This window comes from Hippocampus bargibanti, linkage group LG09, assembly GCF_051943395.1.
Source record: "Hippocampus bargibanti isolate YZ-2025 linkage group LG09, ASM5194339v1, whole genome shotgun sequence".
NCBI classification, from domain to species: domain Eukaryota; kingdom Metazoa; phylum Chordata; class Actinopteri; order Syngnathiformes; family Syngnathidae; genus Hippocampus; species Hippocampus bargibanti.
In genome coordinates this window covers 3,680,683-3,696,817 of record NC_142742.1, presented here as the reverse complement: position 1 = coordinate 3,696,817, position 16,135 = coordinate 3,680,683, and the positions used below count along the sequence as shown (strand labels likewise).

At 36.7% G+C, this 16,135-nt stretch overlaps 1 protein-coding gene across 4 annotated transcripts; it reads right to left on the bottom strand.

The window, feature by feature from the left end:
* Window positions 1-21: 21 nt before the first annotated feature.
* On the bottom strand, window positions 22-16,090 carry golga5 (golgin A5). Of its 4 annotated transcripts, XM_089004991.1 has the most exons (14): window positions 15,813-16,090; window positions 13,579-13,711; window positions 12,836-13,447; window positions 11,552-11,758; window positions 10,075-10,294; window positions 9,088-9,211; window positions 7,832-8,035; window positions 6,042-6,212; window positions 3,458-3,586; window positions 3,276-3,374; window positions 1,949-2,174; window positions 1,767-1,866; window positions 1,627-1,711; window positions 22-641 (listed from the first exon to the last, which is right to left on the bottom strand). In XM_089004991.1, exons 3-14 carry the CDS (start codon window positions 13,437-13,439, stop codon window positions 561-563), a joined length of 2,250 nt encoding a protein of 749 aa, XP_088861117.1. In that variant the 5' UTR covers window positions 13,440-13,447; window positions 13,579-13,711; window positions 15,813-16,090; the 3' UTR covers window positions 22-560. The 4 variants fall into 4 exon arrangements, with proteins under 4 accessions (XP_088861117.1, XP_088861116.1, XP_088861119.1 ...); XM_089004990.1 differs by lacking the exon at window positions 13,579-13,711 and having other exon boundaries at window positions 24-641; XM_089004993.1 differs by lacking the exon at window positions 13,579-13,711 and having other exon boundaries at window positions 26-641; window positions 1,627-1,684.
* Between the last annotated feature and the right edge of the window lie 45 nt (window positions 16,091-16,135).

The following is a 16,135-nucleotide window of genomic DNA, read 5'->3' as shown; positions in this document are numbered from 1 at the left end:
TAGTGTAGTGATGCAAAAACAAACACAAAAAAAGGTTAAAGTGAGGTCTTGCAGAAAAAAAAAATGAGTTCAGGATGATAGTACAGCGTGTACTCAGTGTTTGGTGAGTGTGGCAGTGGAAAGGGGAAGGAGGGGTAGGGCTAGGAGGGAGTTGAGTCTCCTGACTGCCTGGTGGCACAAAGTTTGAGAATGTGTGTTTAGTCAAATAGAATGTTTATCCTCATAAGGGACAATACTTTAAAAAAAAAGACAGATTCGTACAGAAAATACACAATTCACAGAAGTAGAATTCCGTAGGTTGAAGTCATTTATTAAAATAATCTTTTTACATTGTTAAATACAATCTCTCAAAAATCTGACAGCAGTCTACACACTCCCCCTCCCCAAGATGGATGCCATGGCACTTTTAATCCTAATAACCATTCAAAAATATCTCTCAGTAATTCTTTTCAAACGTCAGTTTGGGAAATAAATCCGTAGGTGTTTGTATACATGTGCGTGTGGGGTAAATATTAACATCGCAGAATCCCACACGTTTCAACTGAAGGTGACATTTTCAACTATCGTCCATCTGGATGGCTCTGATGCATTTCTGGAGAATAAGTCAGAAGCACAATCATCACCCATAGATGCAGCACCGCCTGCAAAATTAGTCAATAGATTAGTGGGGTGGAAACTACATTTTTAATCCAAGCATTAAAATCCCAATTGTTTACATTTGTCGTTTTTTTCAGTTGCACCTAAAATGCCTGTGGGTCCAGTTTAACCATTAAGTATTAATATAAATATGTATTATATAGAGTGATACCTTGGCTTACGAACTTAATTGGTTCCCAGAGTGTGTTAGGCGAAAAGTGTGTATTCCAAAAAATAATTTCCCATAGGAAACCATTAAAATGAGAATAATCCGTTCCCAGGTCACCATAAAACATAATTTTCTACTTTCTAATTTTTTAAGCCTTAAAAGTACACACAACTACACAAAATATAACTTATTTGATGTATAATAAATGTGCTATGGTATTATAATTAAAGAAATAAACTGCACTGTATAATAAAGTCGTTTTATTTACCTTTGTGATCGTCGTTGATGGCTTGATGGAATGGAGTGGCCGGTTTCATCAGCATTAAACACTTGATGAGGAACGTAGCCTTCTTCTTTCACCATCTTGAGGAATGATCCCTTGCAGGTGCATTCTTTGCGATAATTTTACCTTGTTCCTCATCAATTGTGTTCTGTTTAGCTGGGTTGATAGCTTTTTGCATCAAGTGTACAGATGGCTAGTGCGGGTTATTTGTGGAGCCTGATTGATGGGATATTTTAACCTTGCAGTCTACACTCTGCTTTTGAACTATCAAAGTTGAAATGAGCCCAAATTTCACTGTTTTCTATCCATTTTATCACTCTCTCTCTCTGTCGTCTGCCATTTTCTTGTTAGGAGAACGGGCTCGTTCGCGAACGACACATCACTCATTGTGGTGCTCCGTGTGTATCCCGAAAAATAGTTCATATACCGAGGTAAAATATTCATAAATGTAACGTTCGTCAGCCAAGGGGTTATCACTGTATATATTTTTTTACTATTTATCTGTTACCTCACCGAAACGTTTCAAACAAATACTCACCATGTACAAGATGACAAAAACCCTGGCCATTGGGTAACGCCTCAAAAAGATCCCCAGTCTGATGCTGGAATGAGATATAGCATAACTATACCAAAGTGAATTGTGGGTAATGTAGTTCTGTGTTCTGTATGCACTTTTACCTGAAGCGGTCAATGGTGCTGGCTGCCTTTTGCACTCTTCCGTATACACCTGGATTATGTTCGTTGCTGAAAAGAACCGGAATGTTCCTTTGTCTACCACCTGGAACATAAAAAAAAAATAAAAATAAAAATCTAGCTTGGAAATATCATAATTTTATTGGTCATCACGACAGGTGGGTTACCCGGGCCCTCGACACCGCTCATGTTGATGGCGGGCCCCCCGGTGCCCGGACCCCCATGGGTGTTCTTGAGTTGCTGCTCCAGGCGCTCCAGCTGGAAGACAAGTGAGGTTTTCTCCGTGCCCAGAGCCTCCAACACGGTCTGCTTCTGGATTAGCGTTTCGGTCAGCTGATGCAGGCGGTTCTCCAGCTCCGTTTGGCTGCCGCTGCTCAGGGTCTTGTTGGTCAACTGGAAAGAAAAAAAAAAAAATATGTACAAGTATGTGAAATATATGTTGTAGTACAACGAATGTAGTATTCCTATTCAACCTTTTCTATCTTGCTGGCTAGCAATCCATCTACCTTGCTAGCTAGCAATCCATCTACCTTGCTAGCTAGCTAGCTATCCATGTATTTATTTATTATCTACCTATTTATTTGTTTATTTATTGAAGTGAATTACATGCAGTTGAATCCCCCCCAAAAATAGAAATGTCAAAATTAAAACTACTAAAACTACGAAACAACAAAGAAAATACAAAAATACATATCTTTAAAAAATACATATATTATTGTGGTTAACGGAAAAAAAGAAGAAAAAAAAACACATTTCAAAGAAAATAATTACTGTATTAAAAAAAAAAAGATTGAAATCAATATCAATGAACACAGGAGACCTTTTATGTTAGCGCTTTGTTACAGCTTCAGCTGTTGTTAAAGCGCTATATAAATCAATCTAAATTGTATTATGTACAGCCGCCCTCATTTCAAGATCATATAACTCCAGAGCCATATAATTTAGGAATTAACTTTTTTTCTGATGAAAGAAGAGAGTGCAATGTTTTCTGATGCTCCATTGAATGTTTAAATAGTCCTAAAACTAAATATTCTATGGCTCGTGGAATTTGAATGACAATGACAAAAACCCTGGCACTGGAGGGGACACATTTTTTGCACATCATCTGCCAGTGAATGAGTTAATGATGAGATATTTTTGTCCAAAACGTGATTATTTGTTTGTTTTTTTATTATCATTAATAATAATAATAATAATAATAATAATAATAATAATAATAATAATAATAATAAATAGCCATTTAAATAAATACCTAAATAAATATAGATTTAAATAACTAAATATCGATTTAAATAAATAAACAACCATTTAAATAACTATAACTATTTAAATATATACATATAAATATCTAAATCTATAAATCTATAAATCTATAAATATAAATATAAATATAAATATAAATATAAATATAAATATAAATATAAATATAAATATAAATGAATCACTCTTGACACTCCGAACGGTACTGTGACCGACCGACATGGTGAAACCGACCTGATTCCTGAGCTTCTGAATTTCCTCTTCTCTGTCTTTAACTCGGCTCTGCAAGGTGCTTTTGGCCCGGTTCTGCTCTCCCTCCACATATTGCAGCTCCTGACAACAATCCAAACAATTTGACGACTCATCAATGACCCTATTTTGAGAAGGCGAAACGTCATCAATCGCTGAAACCCCACCTGCTTGTGCCGCTCCACCTCAGCTTCCAGTTCCTGCTTGACCCGGTTCATTGCCGCCTGCTCCTCTTGAAATTGCGCCGTCTGCTGCCGCCACGTTTCCGCTTCGGCAAGGGACTGGCTTTCCAAATCCTGCCGAGTGACTTCATACATCAAGTCAAGTTCCTCATATCAAGCGGTTTCGCTGGCTGGTCTGTTAGCTAGCTAGCTAGCTAGCTATAAGCTGTCTGGTTGTTAGTTGCCTCGCTGGCTAGCAGTTGGCTATCTATTAGGTTGTTTTTTTTTTTACTTCAAGATGGCGCCGCGGAAGTGGCTGCCTTTCCAGCAGCTCCTGTATTTTGTTATTCTACTTCTTTCTTTCCTTTCCTCTTCCTTTCATAACTTTGCTGCTGTGTTACTACCGGGTAGAGTGAACGCTGGTGCGAATGGCTGCCGCTGCTCACCCGCGCAAAAAAAAATCCCGTGACTGTAAAGTGTCCTTGAGAGCTTTGAAAGGCGCTTAGAAATTAAATGTGTTATTATTATGATTATTATGGCTATGATGATTATTATGATTATAATAATAATAAATTATTATTATTATTATTAGCTAGCTATTAGCTGTCTATCTGGCTGTCTATTATCTATTTATTAGCTATCCATTAGCTAGCTAGCTTTCTATCTATTTTGAGTTACTTCCGGGTTGAGCTGGCGCGTGTGGCTGCCGCTGCTCACCCACAGAAAAAAACTTATCGTGTGACTGTAAAGTGACCATGACAGTTTTGAAAGGTGCTTAGATATTAAATGTATTATTATTATTATTATTATTATTATTATTATTATTATTATTATTATTATTATTATTATTATCATTATTATTAGTCATAGTAGTAGTAGTCGTAGTAATAGTAGTGTTAGTAGTCATAGTCGTATTAGTATTAGTAATAGTAGAAAAGCCGAAAGGAAAAGAAGAAGTATTAGTATTAGCATTAGCATTAGCATTCGTATTATAATAATAATATATGACATTTTAAGCGCCTTTCAAAGCTCTCAAGGACACTTTACAGTCAAGGACAAGCATAAGTTCTATAATAAATAAAATACAAACACAAATAGAATGCATTAAATACATTATTATTATTATTATTATTATTATTATTATTATTATTATTATTATTATTATTATTAGTCGTAGTAGTAGTAGTCATAGTCGTATTAGTATTAGTATTAGTATTAGTATTAGTATTCATATTAGTATTAGTATTAGTAGTATTAGTATTAGCATTAGCATTAGTATTAGTATTATAATAATAATATATGACATTTTAAGCGTCTTTCAAAGCTCTCAAGGACACTTTACAGTCAAGGACAAGCATAAGTTCTATAATAAATAAAATACAAACACAAATAGAATGCATTAAATACATTATTATTATTATTATTATTATTATTATTATTATTATTATTATTATTATTAGTCGTAGTAGTAGTAGTCATAGTCGTATTAGTATTAGTATTAGTATTAGTAGTAGTATTAGTATTAGCATTAGCATTAGTATTATAATAATAATATATGACATTTTAAGCACCTTTCAAAGCTCTCAAGGACACTTTACAGTCAAGGACAAGCATAAGTTCTATAATAAATAAAATACAAACACAAATAGAATGCATTAAATACATTATTATTATTATTATTATTATTATTATTATTATTATTATTATTATTATTATTAGTCGTAGTAGTAGTAGTCATAGTCGTATTAGTATTAGTATTAGTATTAGTATTAGTATTAGTAGTATTAGTATTAGCATTAGCATTAGTATTATAATAATAATATATGACATTTTAAGCACCTTTCAAAGCTCTCAAGGACACTTTACAGTCAAGGACAAGCATAAGTTCTATAATAAATAAAATACAAACACAAATAGAATGCATTAAATACATTATTATTATTATTATTATTATTATTATTATTATTATTATTATTATTATTATTATTAGTCGTAGTAGTAGTAGTCATAGTCGTATTAGTATTAGTATTAGTATTAGTATTAGTATTAGTATTAGTATTAGTATTAGTATTAGTAGTATTAGTATTAGCATTAGTATTAGCATTAGTATTATAATAATAATATATGACATTTTAAGCGCCTTTCAAAGCTCTCAAGGACACTTTACAGTCAAGGACAAGCATAAGTTCTATAATAAATAAAATACAAACACAAATAGAATGCATTAAATACATTATTATTATTATTATTATTATTAGTCGTAGTAGTAGTAGTCATAGTCGTATTAGTATTAGTATTAGTATTAGTATTCGTATTCGTATTAGTATTAGTAGTATTAGTATTAGTATTAGCATTAGCATTAGCATTAGTATTAGTATTATAATAATAATATATGACATTTTAAGCACCTTTCAAAGCTCTCAAGGACACTTTACAGTCAATGACAAGCATAAGTTCTATAATAAATAAAATACAAACACAAATAGAATGCATTAAATACATTATTATTATTATTATTATTATTATTATTATTATTATTATTATTATTATCAAGTCTTAATCAATTCTTTTTTACCAAATTCTCTCCTACCTGTAATTCCGTCCGCAGCGAGTGCATTTGGCCTTGGAGCTTCTGGATTTCGTCCTTTTGCAGTTCTTTGTCGTGGCGCAGTTCTTCTATTTCCAGCGTTGTCGCGCTGCTGCCGTCCAGGGAGTCCAAACCGGAGCCCTCCTTCAGGCTGCTGATCAGCTTCTCTTTGGACTTAACATGAGACGCAAGTTTGATCAATCGGTGGCTTTCAACTTGTGATCATCCCACGACGCATTTTCTTTTGCTTTTATTTTTCTATCTTACATTTTCAAAATAAGATAGAAATATAGCCACAACATTGATATTTTTTCTGTTGATTCAACTCATTTACTGCCATTCCAGAATTTATTAGGGAATTGAAAAGCATGACATGGAGCGTCATACCCGAATTTGCTTGGGTTTTGTTTTTTCTTGCGAGGGGTGCAGATAAAGCGCCGTTCGGACCTTTGGCAATGTTTTTCCCTTCCCCGCGGGGGCAGCATTCGCCTATGTTAGCGCTTTGTTACAGCTTCAGCTGTTGTTAAAGCGCTATATAAATCAATATAAATTGTATTATGTACAGCCGCCCTCATTTCAAGCTCAGATAACTCCAGACCCTATCATTTAGGAATTAACTCTTTTTTTCTGATGAAAGAAGAAAATCTAAGGTTTCTAAAACTGTATTGAATATTTATGCAATCCTAAAAGTCAATATTCTGTGGGTCCTGGAATCCGAGTGACAATGACAAAAACCCTGCCATTGGAGTGGACACGTTTATTTATTGATTTATCCACATATTTATTTATACATTTATTTATTGCTTTATCTATTTCTTTGTTCATGTATCCATTTATTTATGTATTTTTTTTTTTTAATTATTTATTTGCTTATTTAGTCATCACTTTATTTATCCATTTATTTAGTTATGTATTTATTTCTTGATGTATTTATTTATTTATCCATTTTTTAATTTATTTATCTATTTCTTTACCCATGTATCCATTTATTTATTCATTCATCCATTTAGTTATTTATGTATTTTGTATTTATTTCCTGATTTATTTATTTCTTGATTTTTTTTATCCGCGTATTTGCTGTGGCGACCCCTTGTAGGGAAAAGCCAAAAGGAAAAGAATAAGATTTTTATTATTTTTATCTATTTATCTGCTGATTTATTTATCCATTTATTTATTTCCTTATCTATTTCTTTCTGCATGTATCCATTTATTTGTTGATGTATTTATTTCTTTATTTATCCGCTTATTTATTTATCCATTTATTTATTTCCTTATCTATTTCTTTATGCATATATCCATTTATTTATTTATTTATCCGCTTATTTATTCATAAATTAATTTATCCATTTATTTATCTTGTATTTCTTTCTTTATTTATTGATTTATGTATCCACTCATTTATTTATTTGTTTGTTTCTTTCTTTCTTTATTTATTGATTTATCTATTTATCCATTTATTTATTTGTCCATTTCTCTATCCATGTATCCATTTATTTATCTTGTATTTCTTTCTTTATTTATTTATGTATCCACTCATTTATTTATTTATCAATTTATCCATTTATCAATTTATCCATTTCTTTATGCATGTATCCATTTATTTATTCATCTGCTTTTTTTATATATCCATGTATTTATTCATTCATTTATGAATGAATTAATGTATCAATCAATGTATTTGTTTGTTTACTTGTTTACTTGTTAATTTATCTTCCTCCTTGTTGGTGAGCCCCTTTTGGTTCTGGACCGAAAAGCACCGTTAAGCGAGTGTGGTGGATGGAGGCCAAGCTTACTTGTAGGATCCGCGCGGCCTTTTGCTTGTAGTCGTGCAGCTCGTGCTTGGCGGCCTCAGCAGCACTCTTGGCGCTGCGCAATTGCTGTTGGAGGTTGTCAGCGCGGAGCTTCTCCTCGGCGGTGCGCTTCTCCGCCGACGTCAAGGCCTCGGCCAGGTTCTGCCGCTCGGACTCCAATCGCGATTGACGGCCGGTATATTCACTCTGAAGAAATCAAATCAAATTGGGGAGATCTTTTGGGGCTTTTTTTTTTTTGTACAAGACCGAGGGTGACCATGTTTGTGGAGCAGCTTCCATTTTAACTCATTCGCTGCCATTTCCGAATATATGTTCAGGTTTTGGTTTATCTTGCGGGGGGTGCAGATAAAGCGCTGGTCAGACCTCCGGCAATGTTTTCCCCTTTTCACGAAGGAGCAATATTTGGCTTTTGTACACGTTAGTGCTTTGTTACAGATAACACGTTATGTAATTGTGTAAATTATATTGTATTTTGTACAGCCGCCCCCATTTGGGGCTCAGATAACTCCACACCCATATCACTTAGGTATTAACTCTTTTTTTGTCTGATGAAAGAAGAGAGTCCGTTTTTTTACGCCGCACTGAATATTTATGTCGTCCTAAAATTCAATATTCTGTGGGTACTGGAATTCAAGTGGCAGTGACAAAAACCCTGGCACTGGAGTGGACACATTTTTGAATATCATCTGGCAGTGAATGAGTTAATCAATCGAATAATTAACAGGTGTGCGATTAACTCATTCACTGCCATTCACGAATTTATTTGGGAATTGAAAATATGACGTAGAACACCATTCCCGAATTTGTTCAGGTTTTGTTTTTTTCATGCTTGGGTGCCGATAAAGCGCTGGCCATGGCCTCTGGCAATGTGTTTTCTTTTCCACAAGAAGGAAGCAATTGTTTTTTTTTTCATGTAGGCTATATAAACTAATACGTATGTATTTGCATTGTATTTTGGACAGTCGCCCCCATTTCAAGCTCAGATAACTCCAGACCCATCTAACTTAGGAATTTTTTTTTTTCTGATGAAAATAGAGAGTATAAAGTTTCTTACACTGAAATGAATGTTTATGTAGTCCGAAAACTCAATATTCTGTGGGCCCTGCGAGTTGAGTGAAAATTTCCAAAAACCGTGGCACTGGGAGGGGACACATTTTTGCACAAATCTGCAGTACGTGTATAGCTGTTGCATCAAACAAATGAGATCAAAAGTACCCCGAATGGAATAAAAGGCGCACCTGCATTTGTCGAAAGTTGTCCTCTTCCCTCCTGATGACTTGCTCGGCCTCCCGCAGCCTGTCGTGCATGTTTTCCAGAGCCTGGGAATGCATGCTGCTACCTTCCGTGTGGTCTTCCAAGATCCTAAATAGCACAACGACATCTTCTCGACACTGACTTTAATTTTTTTAAGGAGAGCTAGAGAGAAGGAGAGAGAGAGAGAGAGAGAGAGAGAGAGAGAGAGAGAGAGAGAGAGAGAGAGAGAGAGAGAGAGAGAGAGAGAGAGAAAGAAAGCGAGCGAGAGAGAGAGAGAGAGAGAGAGAGAGAGAGAGAGAGAGAGAGAGAGAGAGAGAGAGAGAGAGAGAGAAAGAAAGCGAGAGAGAGAGAGAGACAGAGAGAGAGAGAGAGAGAGAGAGAGAGAGAAAGAAAGCGAGAGAGAGAGAGAGAGAGAGAGAGAGAGAAAGCGAGAGAGAGAGAGAGAGAGAGAGCGAGAGTAAGAGAGAGAGGGAGAGAGAGAGAGAGAAAGAAAGCAAGAGAGAGAGAGAGAGAGAGAGAGAGAGAGAGAGAGAAAGAAAGCGAGAGATAGAGAGAGAGAGAGAGTAAGAGAGAGAGGGAGAGAGAGAGAGAGAGAGAGAGAGAGAAAGAAAGCAAGAGAGAGAGAGAGAGAGAGAGAGAGAGAGAGAGAGAGAGAGAAAGCGAGAGAGAGAGAGAGAGAGAGAGAGAGAGAGAGAGAGAGAGAGAGAGAGAGAGAGAGAGAGAGAGAGAGAGAGAGAGAGAGAGAGAGAGAGAGAGAGAGAGAGAGAGAGAGAGAGAGAGAGAGAGAGAGAGAGAGAGAGAGAGAGAGAGAGAGAGAGAGAGAGAGAGAGAGAGAGAGAGAGAGAGAGAGAGAGAGAGAGAGAGAGAGAGAGAGCGAGAGTGAGAGAGAGAGGGACAGAGAGAGAGAGGGACAGAGAGAGACAGAGAGAGACAGAGAGAGTGAGACAGAGAGAGAGAGAGAGAAATCAAACCTGGATTTCTCCCTCTGCGCCTCCTCCAGCGCCACGCTGCGGCTCCTTAGCAACTGGTCGGCCTCTTCCAATCGGACCTTGAGCACGGCAAGTTGTCCGTCCTTGGCGGCCAGCGCCTCGTTGAGGTCGTCCACCTGTGAGCGTAAACCTCGTAGCGCCCGATCGTTCTGAGACTGCTCGCCGTTACGTTTGTCGACCCGCAGACGGGCGTTGCTCAGTTCTGCGGGAGTGACAAAAAGGGATGAGATTTAAAACAATGAATAGATAAATACATACATACATAATAATATTAATTATAATAAGGTGAATAAGAATAAGATTAATAATAATAATAATGAGAAAAGAAGAAGAAGAACAAGTATAACAAGAAGAAGAAAGAAGAAAGAAGAAGAAGAAGAAGAAGAAGAAAGTAGAAGAAGAAGGAAGAAGAAGAAAGAAGAAAGAAGAAGAAGAAGAAAGAAGAAGAAGAAGAAAGAAGAAGAAGGAAGAAGAAGAAAGAAGAAAGAAGAAGAAGAAAGAAGAAAGAAGAAGAAGAAGGAAGAAAAAGAAGGAAGAAGAGAGAAGAAGAAGAAGGAAGAAAGAAGAAGAAAGAAGAAGAGAGAAGAAGAAGAAAGAAGAAGAAGAAAGAAGAAAGAAGAAGAAGGAAGAAAAAGAAGGAAGAAGAGAGAAGAAGAAGAAAGAAGAAAGAAAGAAGAAAGAAGAAGGAGGAAGAAGAAGAAAGAAGAAGGAAGAAAAAGAAGGAAGAGAGAAGAAGAAGAAGGAAGAAAAGAAGAAGGAAGAAGAAGAAAGAAGGAAGAAGAAAGAAGGAAGAAGAAGAAGAAAGAAGAAGAAAGAAGAAGAAAGAAGAACGAAGAAGAAGAAGGAAGAAAAAGAAGGAAGAAGAAAGAAGAAGAAGAACAAGAAAGAAGAAGAACAGGAAGAAGAAGAAAGAAGAAGAAGAAGAAGGAAGAAGGAAGAAAGAAGAAGCACAAGAAGAAGCACAAGAACAAGAAGAAGCAGAAGAAGAAGCACAAGAAGTATAAGAAGCACAAGAAGTACAAGAAGAAGAAAAAGAAGAAAAAGAAAAAGAGCAAGAAGAAGAAGCAGCAGAGAAGAAGCAGCAAAGAAGCACAAGAACAAGAAGAAGAAAAAGAAGAAAAAGAAAAAGAGCAAGAAGAAGAAGCAGCAGAGAAGAAGCAGCAAAGAAGCACAAGAACAAGAAGAAGAAAAAGAAGAAAAAGAAGAAAAAGAAAAAGAGCAAGAAGAAGAAGCAGCAGAGAAGAAGAAGAAGCAGCAAAGAAGCACAAGAACAAGAAGAAGAAGAAGAAGAAGAAGCACAAGAAGAAAAAGTAAAGAAGAATAAGAAGAAAAAGAACAAAAAGAAGAAGAAGCAGAGAAGAAGAAGCAGCAGAGAAGAAGCACACAAAAAAGCACAAGAAGAAGAAGAAGTCCAAGAAGAAGAAGAAGAAGCACAAGAACAAGAGCAAATGAGTCATACCTTCTTGAATGTCTTTTGATCGCTGAATAACCGAGGCCATTTCCTGGTTAAGGGAGGCCACCTCACTACGTAAGAGCTGATTCTCCAGACGCAAGCTGGATAACACCTGACCCCGAGGCTCCTCTGGAGGACCGCCAGACTCCCGTCGGCTGGATTGCAGAGAGGCAGGCGAGTCCGAGTCGCAAGCCTCAACTGAGTGTTGACTGGCTGAAAATTAAAAAAAAAATCAATATATTTAGACACTTTTGATTGGACGGTGACTACAAAGTCAGATTTTATTCTATACAAACAAACAAACAAATAAATAAATAATTAAATATGTCTATCTAGCTACAGCTATTCACTCTCTAGCTGGCTGGCTATCTAGCTAGGTATGTGTTGGCTCGCGATTGGCTAGCTTTCTATCTATTTGCGTTACTTCCGGGTTGAGTGACCGTTGGCGCGTGTGGCTGCCGCCGCTCACCCACAGAATTTTTTTTTTCCTGTGACTGTAAAGTGACCTTGACAGTTTTGAAAGGCGCTCATAAATGAAATGTATTATTATTATTATTATTATTATTATTATTATAAATACATAACTAAATACAAAAATAAATAAATACATAAATACAGAAATACACAAATACAGACATAAACACAGACAGACAGACAGAGAGACAGACAGACGGACATACATACATTTATACATACATGCATACATACATACACACACACACACACACACACACACACGCACACACACACACACACACACATTTTACATACACACATACACATACATACATACATACATACATACATACATACATACATACATACATACATACATACATACATACATGCACACACACACACATATACATACACACATACACATACATACATACATACATACATACATACATACATACATACATACATACATACATGCATACATACATACATACATACATACATACATACACACACACACACACACACACACACACACGCACACACGCGCGCGCACACACACACACACACACACACACACACATACATACATACATACATGCATGCATACATACATACATACACACACACACACACACACACACACACACACACACACACACACACACACACACACACACACACACACACATACACACATACATACACATACATACATACATACATACATACATACATACATACATACATACATACATACATACATACATACATACATACATACATACATACATAAATAAATATGTAATTCTTTCAAAATGTTTGCCGTACCTTGGCTCATCTCAGTTTCCGAGTTCTCCTGTGACGTTTTCACGCTTTGAGCGGGCATAGAGCCAATGCTGGACGCCGGGGTCACTTCACGTGTCGATGGCGATGTAGATGGGAGCAAAAGGTCAACGGCAGGAGCAGTCGGAGTCTGGATTTTAGCTTGTGTAACCGCCACTTTAACGCTGGCGTCCTTCCTGGACTCGCGACGGTTACTGACCGACGGCTCGGAGTTGTTCAAAAAGTCAAAAAGCATATCATCGTCTACGTCGAGCGCACTTTTTTTACGCTTTACAAAGCCAGACGAAGATGTGGAGGCAGAGTGAGAAACTTTGGAAGTTTTGCTTGACGCTTCCTTGTGGGCCGAAGTGGGAGCAGAGGAGGCCTTCTTGATGTTGCCCGCCGCTGAGGAGATGAAGCTCGACGTGTATTGAGAAACTGTGCCGGTTTCCATTTTGTATTCAGGATGGACCGCGGCGTCATCTTCGTCGTAGTAGGACGCGAGGGAGGATGTTTTGTTCGGACCTTTGCTCAAGGCGGTGGCAGCGCCCTGGTCGACTTGATTCAGGAAGTTTTCGGCTTTGCCGGCAAATTCGGCAAACCAGGACATCTTGATTGCTGATGGAAAAAGAGAGAGAAAATAAACAGAACAATGTGAATTTAAACCATATACAGTGATACATCGGTTTACGACCCCCTTGGCTTACGAACTTTTCAGTTTACAAACGTTAAATTTGTGAAAATTTTACCTTGGCATACAAACTTTTTTCAGGATACACACGGAGCTGACTCAATGAGTGATGTGTCGTTCGCGAACGAGCCCGTTCTTCTAACAACAAAATGGCAGCCGTCTGTTTTTGTCCTCTATTCCCCGCCCCCAGTCTTCGGTGAAAGCCACGTGATTGGTCAAGAACGCAGCAGTGAGGGGAGGTGGTTTAAACATTAAAGAGACAGGCAGACGACAGAGAGAGAGAGTGATAAAATGGAATGAAAACAGTGAAATTTGGGCTCATTTCAACTTTGATAGTTCAAAAGCAGAGTGTAGACTGCAAGGTTAAAATATCCCATCAATCAGGCTCCACAAACAACCGGCACAAGTCATCTGTACACTTGATGCAAAAAGCTATCAACCCAGCTAAACAGATCACAATTGATGAAGAACTAGATACAATTATCACAGAGAAAGCACCTACAAGGGATCATTCCTCAAGATGGTGAAAGAAGAAGGTTACGTTCCTCATCAAGTGTTTAATGCTGATGAAACCGGTCACTCCAAGCCATCAACGACCATCACAAAGGTAAATAAAATGACTATTATAAAGTACAGTTTGTTTTTTAATTATAATACCATAGCACATTTATTATACATAAAATACGGTATATTTTGTGTAGTTTTTAAAATTAGAAAGTAGACAATTATGTTTTATGGGCACCTGGGAACGGATTATTCTCATTTTAATGGTTTCCTATGGGAAATTAATTTTTGGGATACACACTTTTCGCCTTACACACTCTGTCTGGGAACCAATTAAGTTTGTAAGCCAAGGTATCACTGTATACCACAAAGTATAATCTCAAACCTTCAAATGACATTGTATCAATGACACCTGGGTTGTCAAACAAGACACATCGCATATCCTCAATTCAGGCTTCACCAGTTCATGCAAGATGGCGAGGTGGTAGCACAGCACTATCCTGTGTTTCAATGTGTTGAAGGCACGCCTCACGCCATTGTCATGTTCATTGTTTTGGAATGCAAGACAGCAGTTGTCAAGATGCCTTGCAGAGAGGTCACCGGTTGAGTGAAAAATACCCTACAAACCTAAACAAGGCAGTTTTTGTGATTACATGTGATTATATGATTTTAACTATTAACCATCGACCATTTCAACACGCGTCTTTGGACCAACTGCGGTAGCAGTTTTCCTGATAGACAGAACTTTTTGGCACCCTAAAATGTAGGTATGCTACAGTGACCTATATTCTACCGTGATTGTTTCTGTCCAGTGAACCGAGCGCACTCTGTACTCGCAGTCGTATATCACTGCATTTTTGTGAAGTACGTAATCGTTTTTCGTGGGATTTTCCAAGGTTTGCATCTTATGATGATGTATTACACGTTTCCCTCCATGCTGGTTCTTGAAATTTCCGAATACAACAACGAGAAACGGAGGAGAAAAAAATTATTGAAATTTACGCACTTTTTGCTGACACGACAGTTTCTATAATTGAGGAAGTTGTATTTTTATAACACATAGAAGAGGCAGAATACATATTTTTCATCATAATTGCCAAGTTTCAAGCAAAAAGAAGAATTAGCATATATATTTCTAGAGCTTGCAATTTTCTTTCCTAGTATTCAGTGACAGCCATTTTGGATTTCTGGCGAAAATATGCCTGCATTCGATCGTTGATATTTGCTCATTTATATTTTGAATCTTTCCTTGTTTTCTGTTCTTTCTTAGAATTTCAAAAGATTTCAAATTGTACCTTACTCGCTAATAAAATTATTGTACTTTAAACTGTAATAAAGAATTCGGTCACAGATTTTCATTTTTTAACTGTGTACTTACAGGCAGAAAATCCCCTCATATTTCGAACATTAAAAATTCCTTTATTTCCTTATTATTTGTAATAGAACAATAATCTATCCATCATTTGAAAGCTATTTAAATGTACTTTAATATGGTATTAGAAAATGGTTAATGAATTATTGAAATTTTTCGTCACATCCCTATAAAGTCACATTTTAGGGCGTTACAGAAAGCACAGAACGACAAGCAAGTGATTGCCGTAGCGTTTTTAAATGGACCCAATGATACACCCATCAATGCTCATGGGGTTGAGACACAACTTGATTATTGTAAATACAAGTGTTTTCATCCCATGCTTATTACAAATATAAACACGTCTAATTAATACTATTTGTGCTATCGCTAAGAGGGTTAGCTGCCTTGCCCAAGCTGCGCTATTTGCATCTTACCGTTTTAAACGACGTCCAAAAATGTCTCCTGCCACCGTGCTATCTACGAGGCTGAACTGGTGCAGCAGTGAACGAAATGTCGTTCGGGTAAACACGGGAAAATGACATTTTATGACAACTTCAAATATCGAAAAATAACAAATCTCCCCTACGTGGACCAGGAAGTAAACCTCAAGGACCCCACTACACGAGTGACCACAAAATTCCCGTATTGTTAAAAAATATTTTGTTTTTGAACAGCGTAGAATTTATAACAATGACATTTGAAAAAGCTAGTGGATTAATCATTAATAACAGTAAATGTTTGCTTTTGACGTGTAACT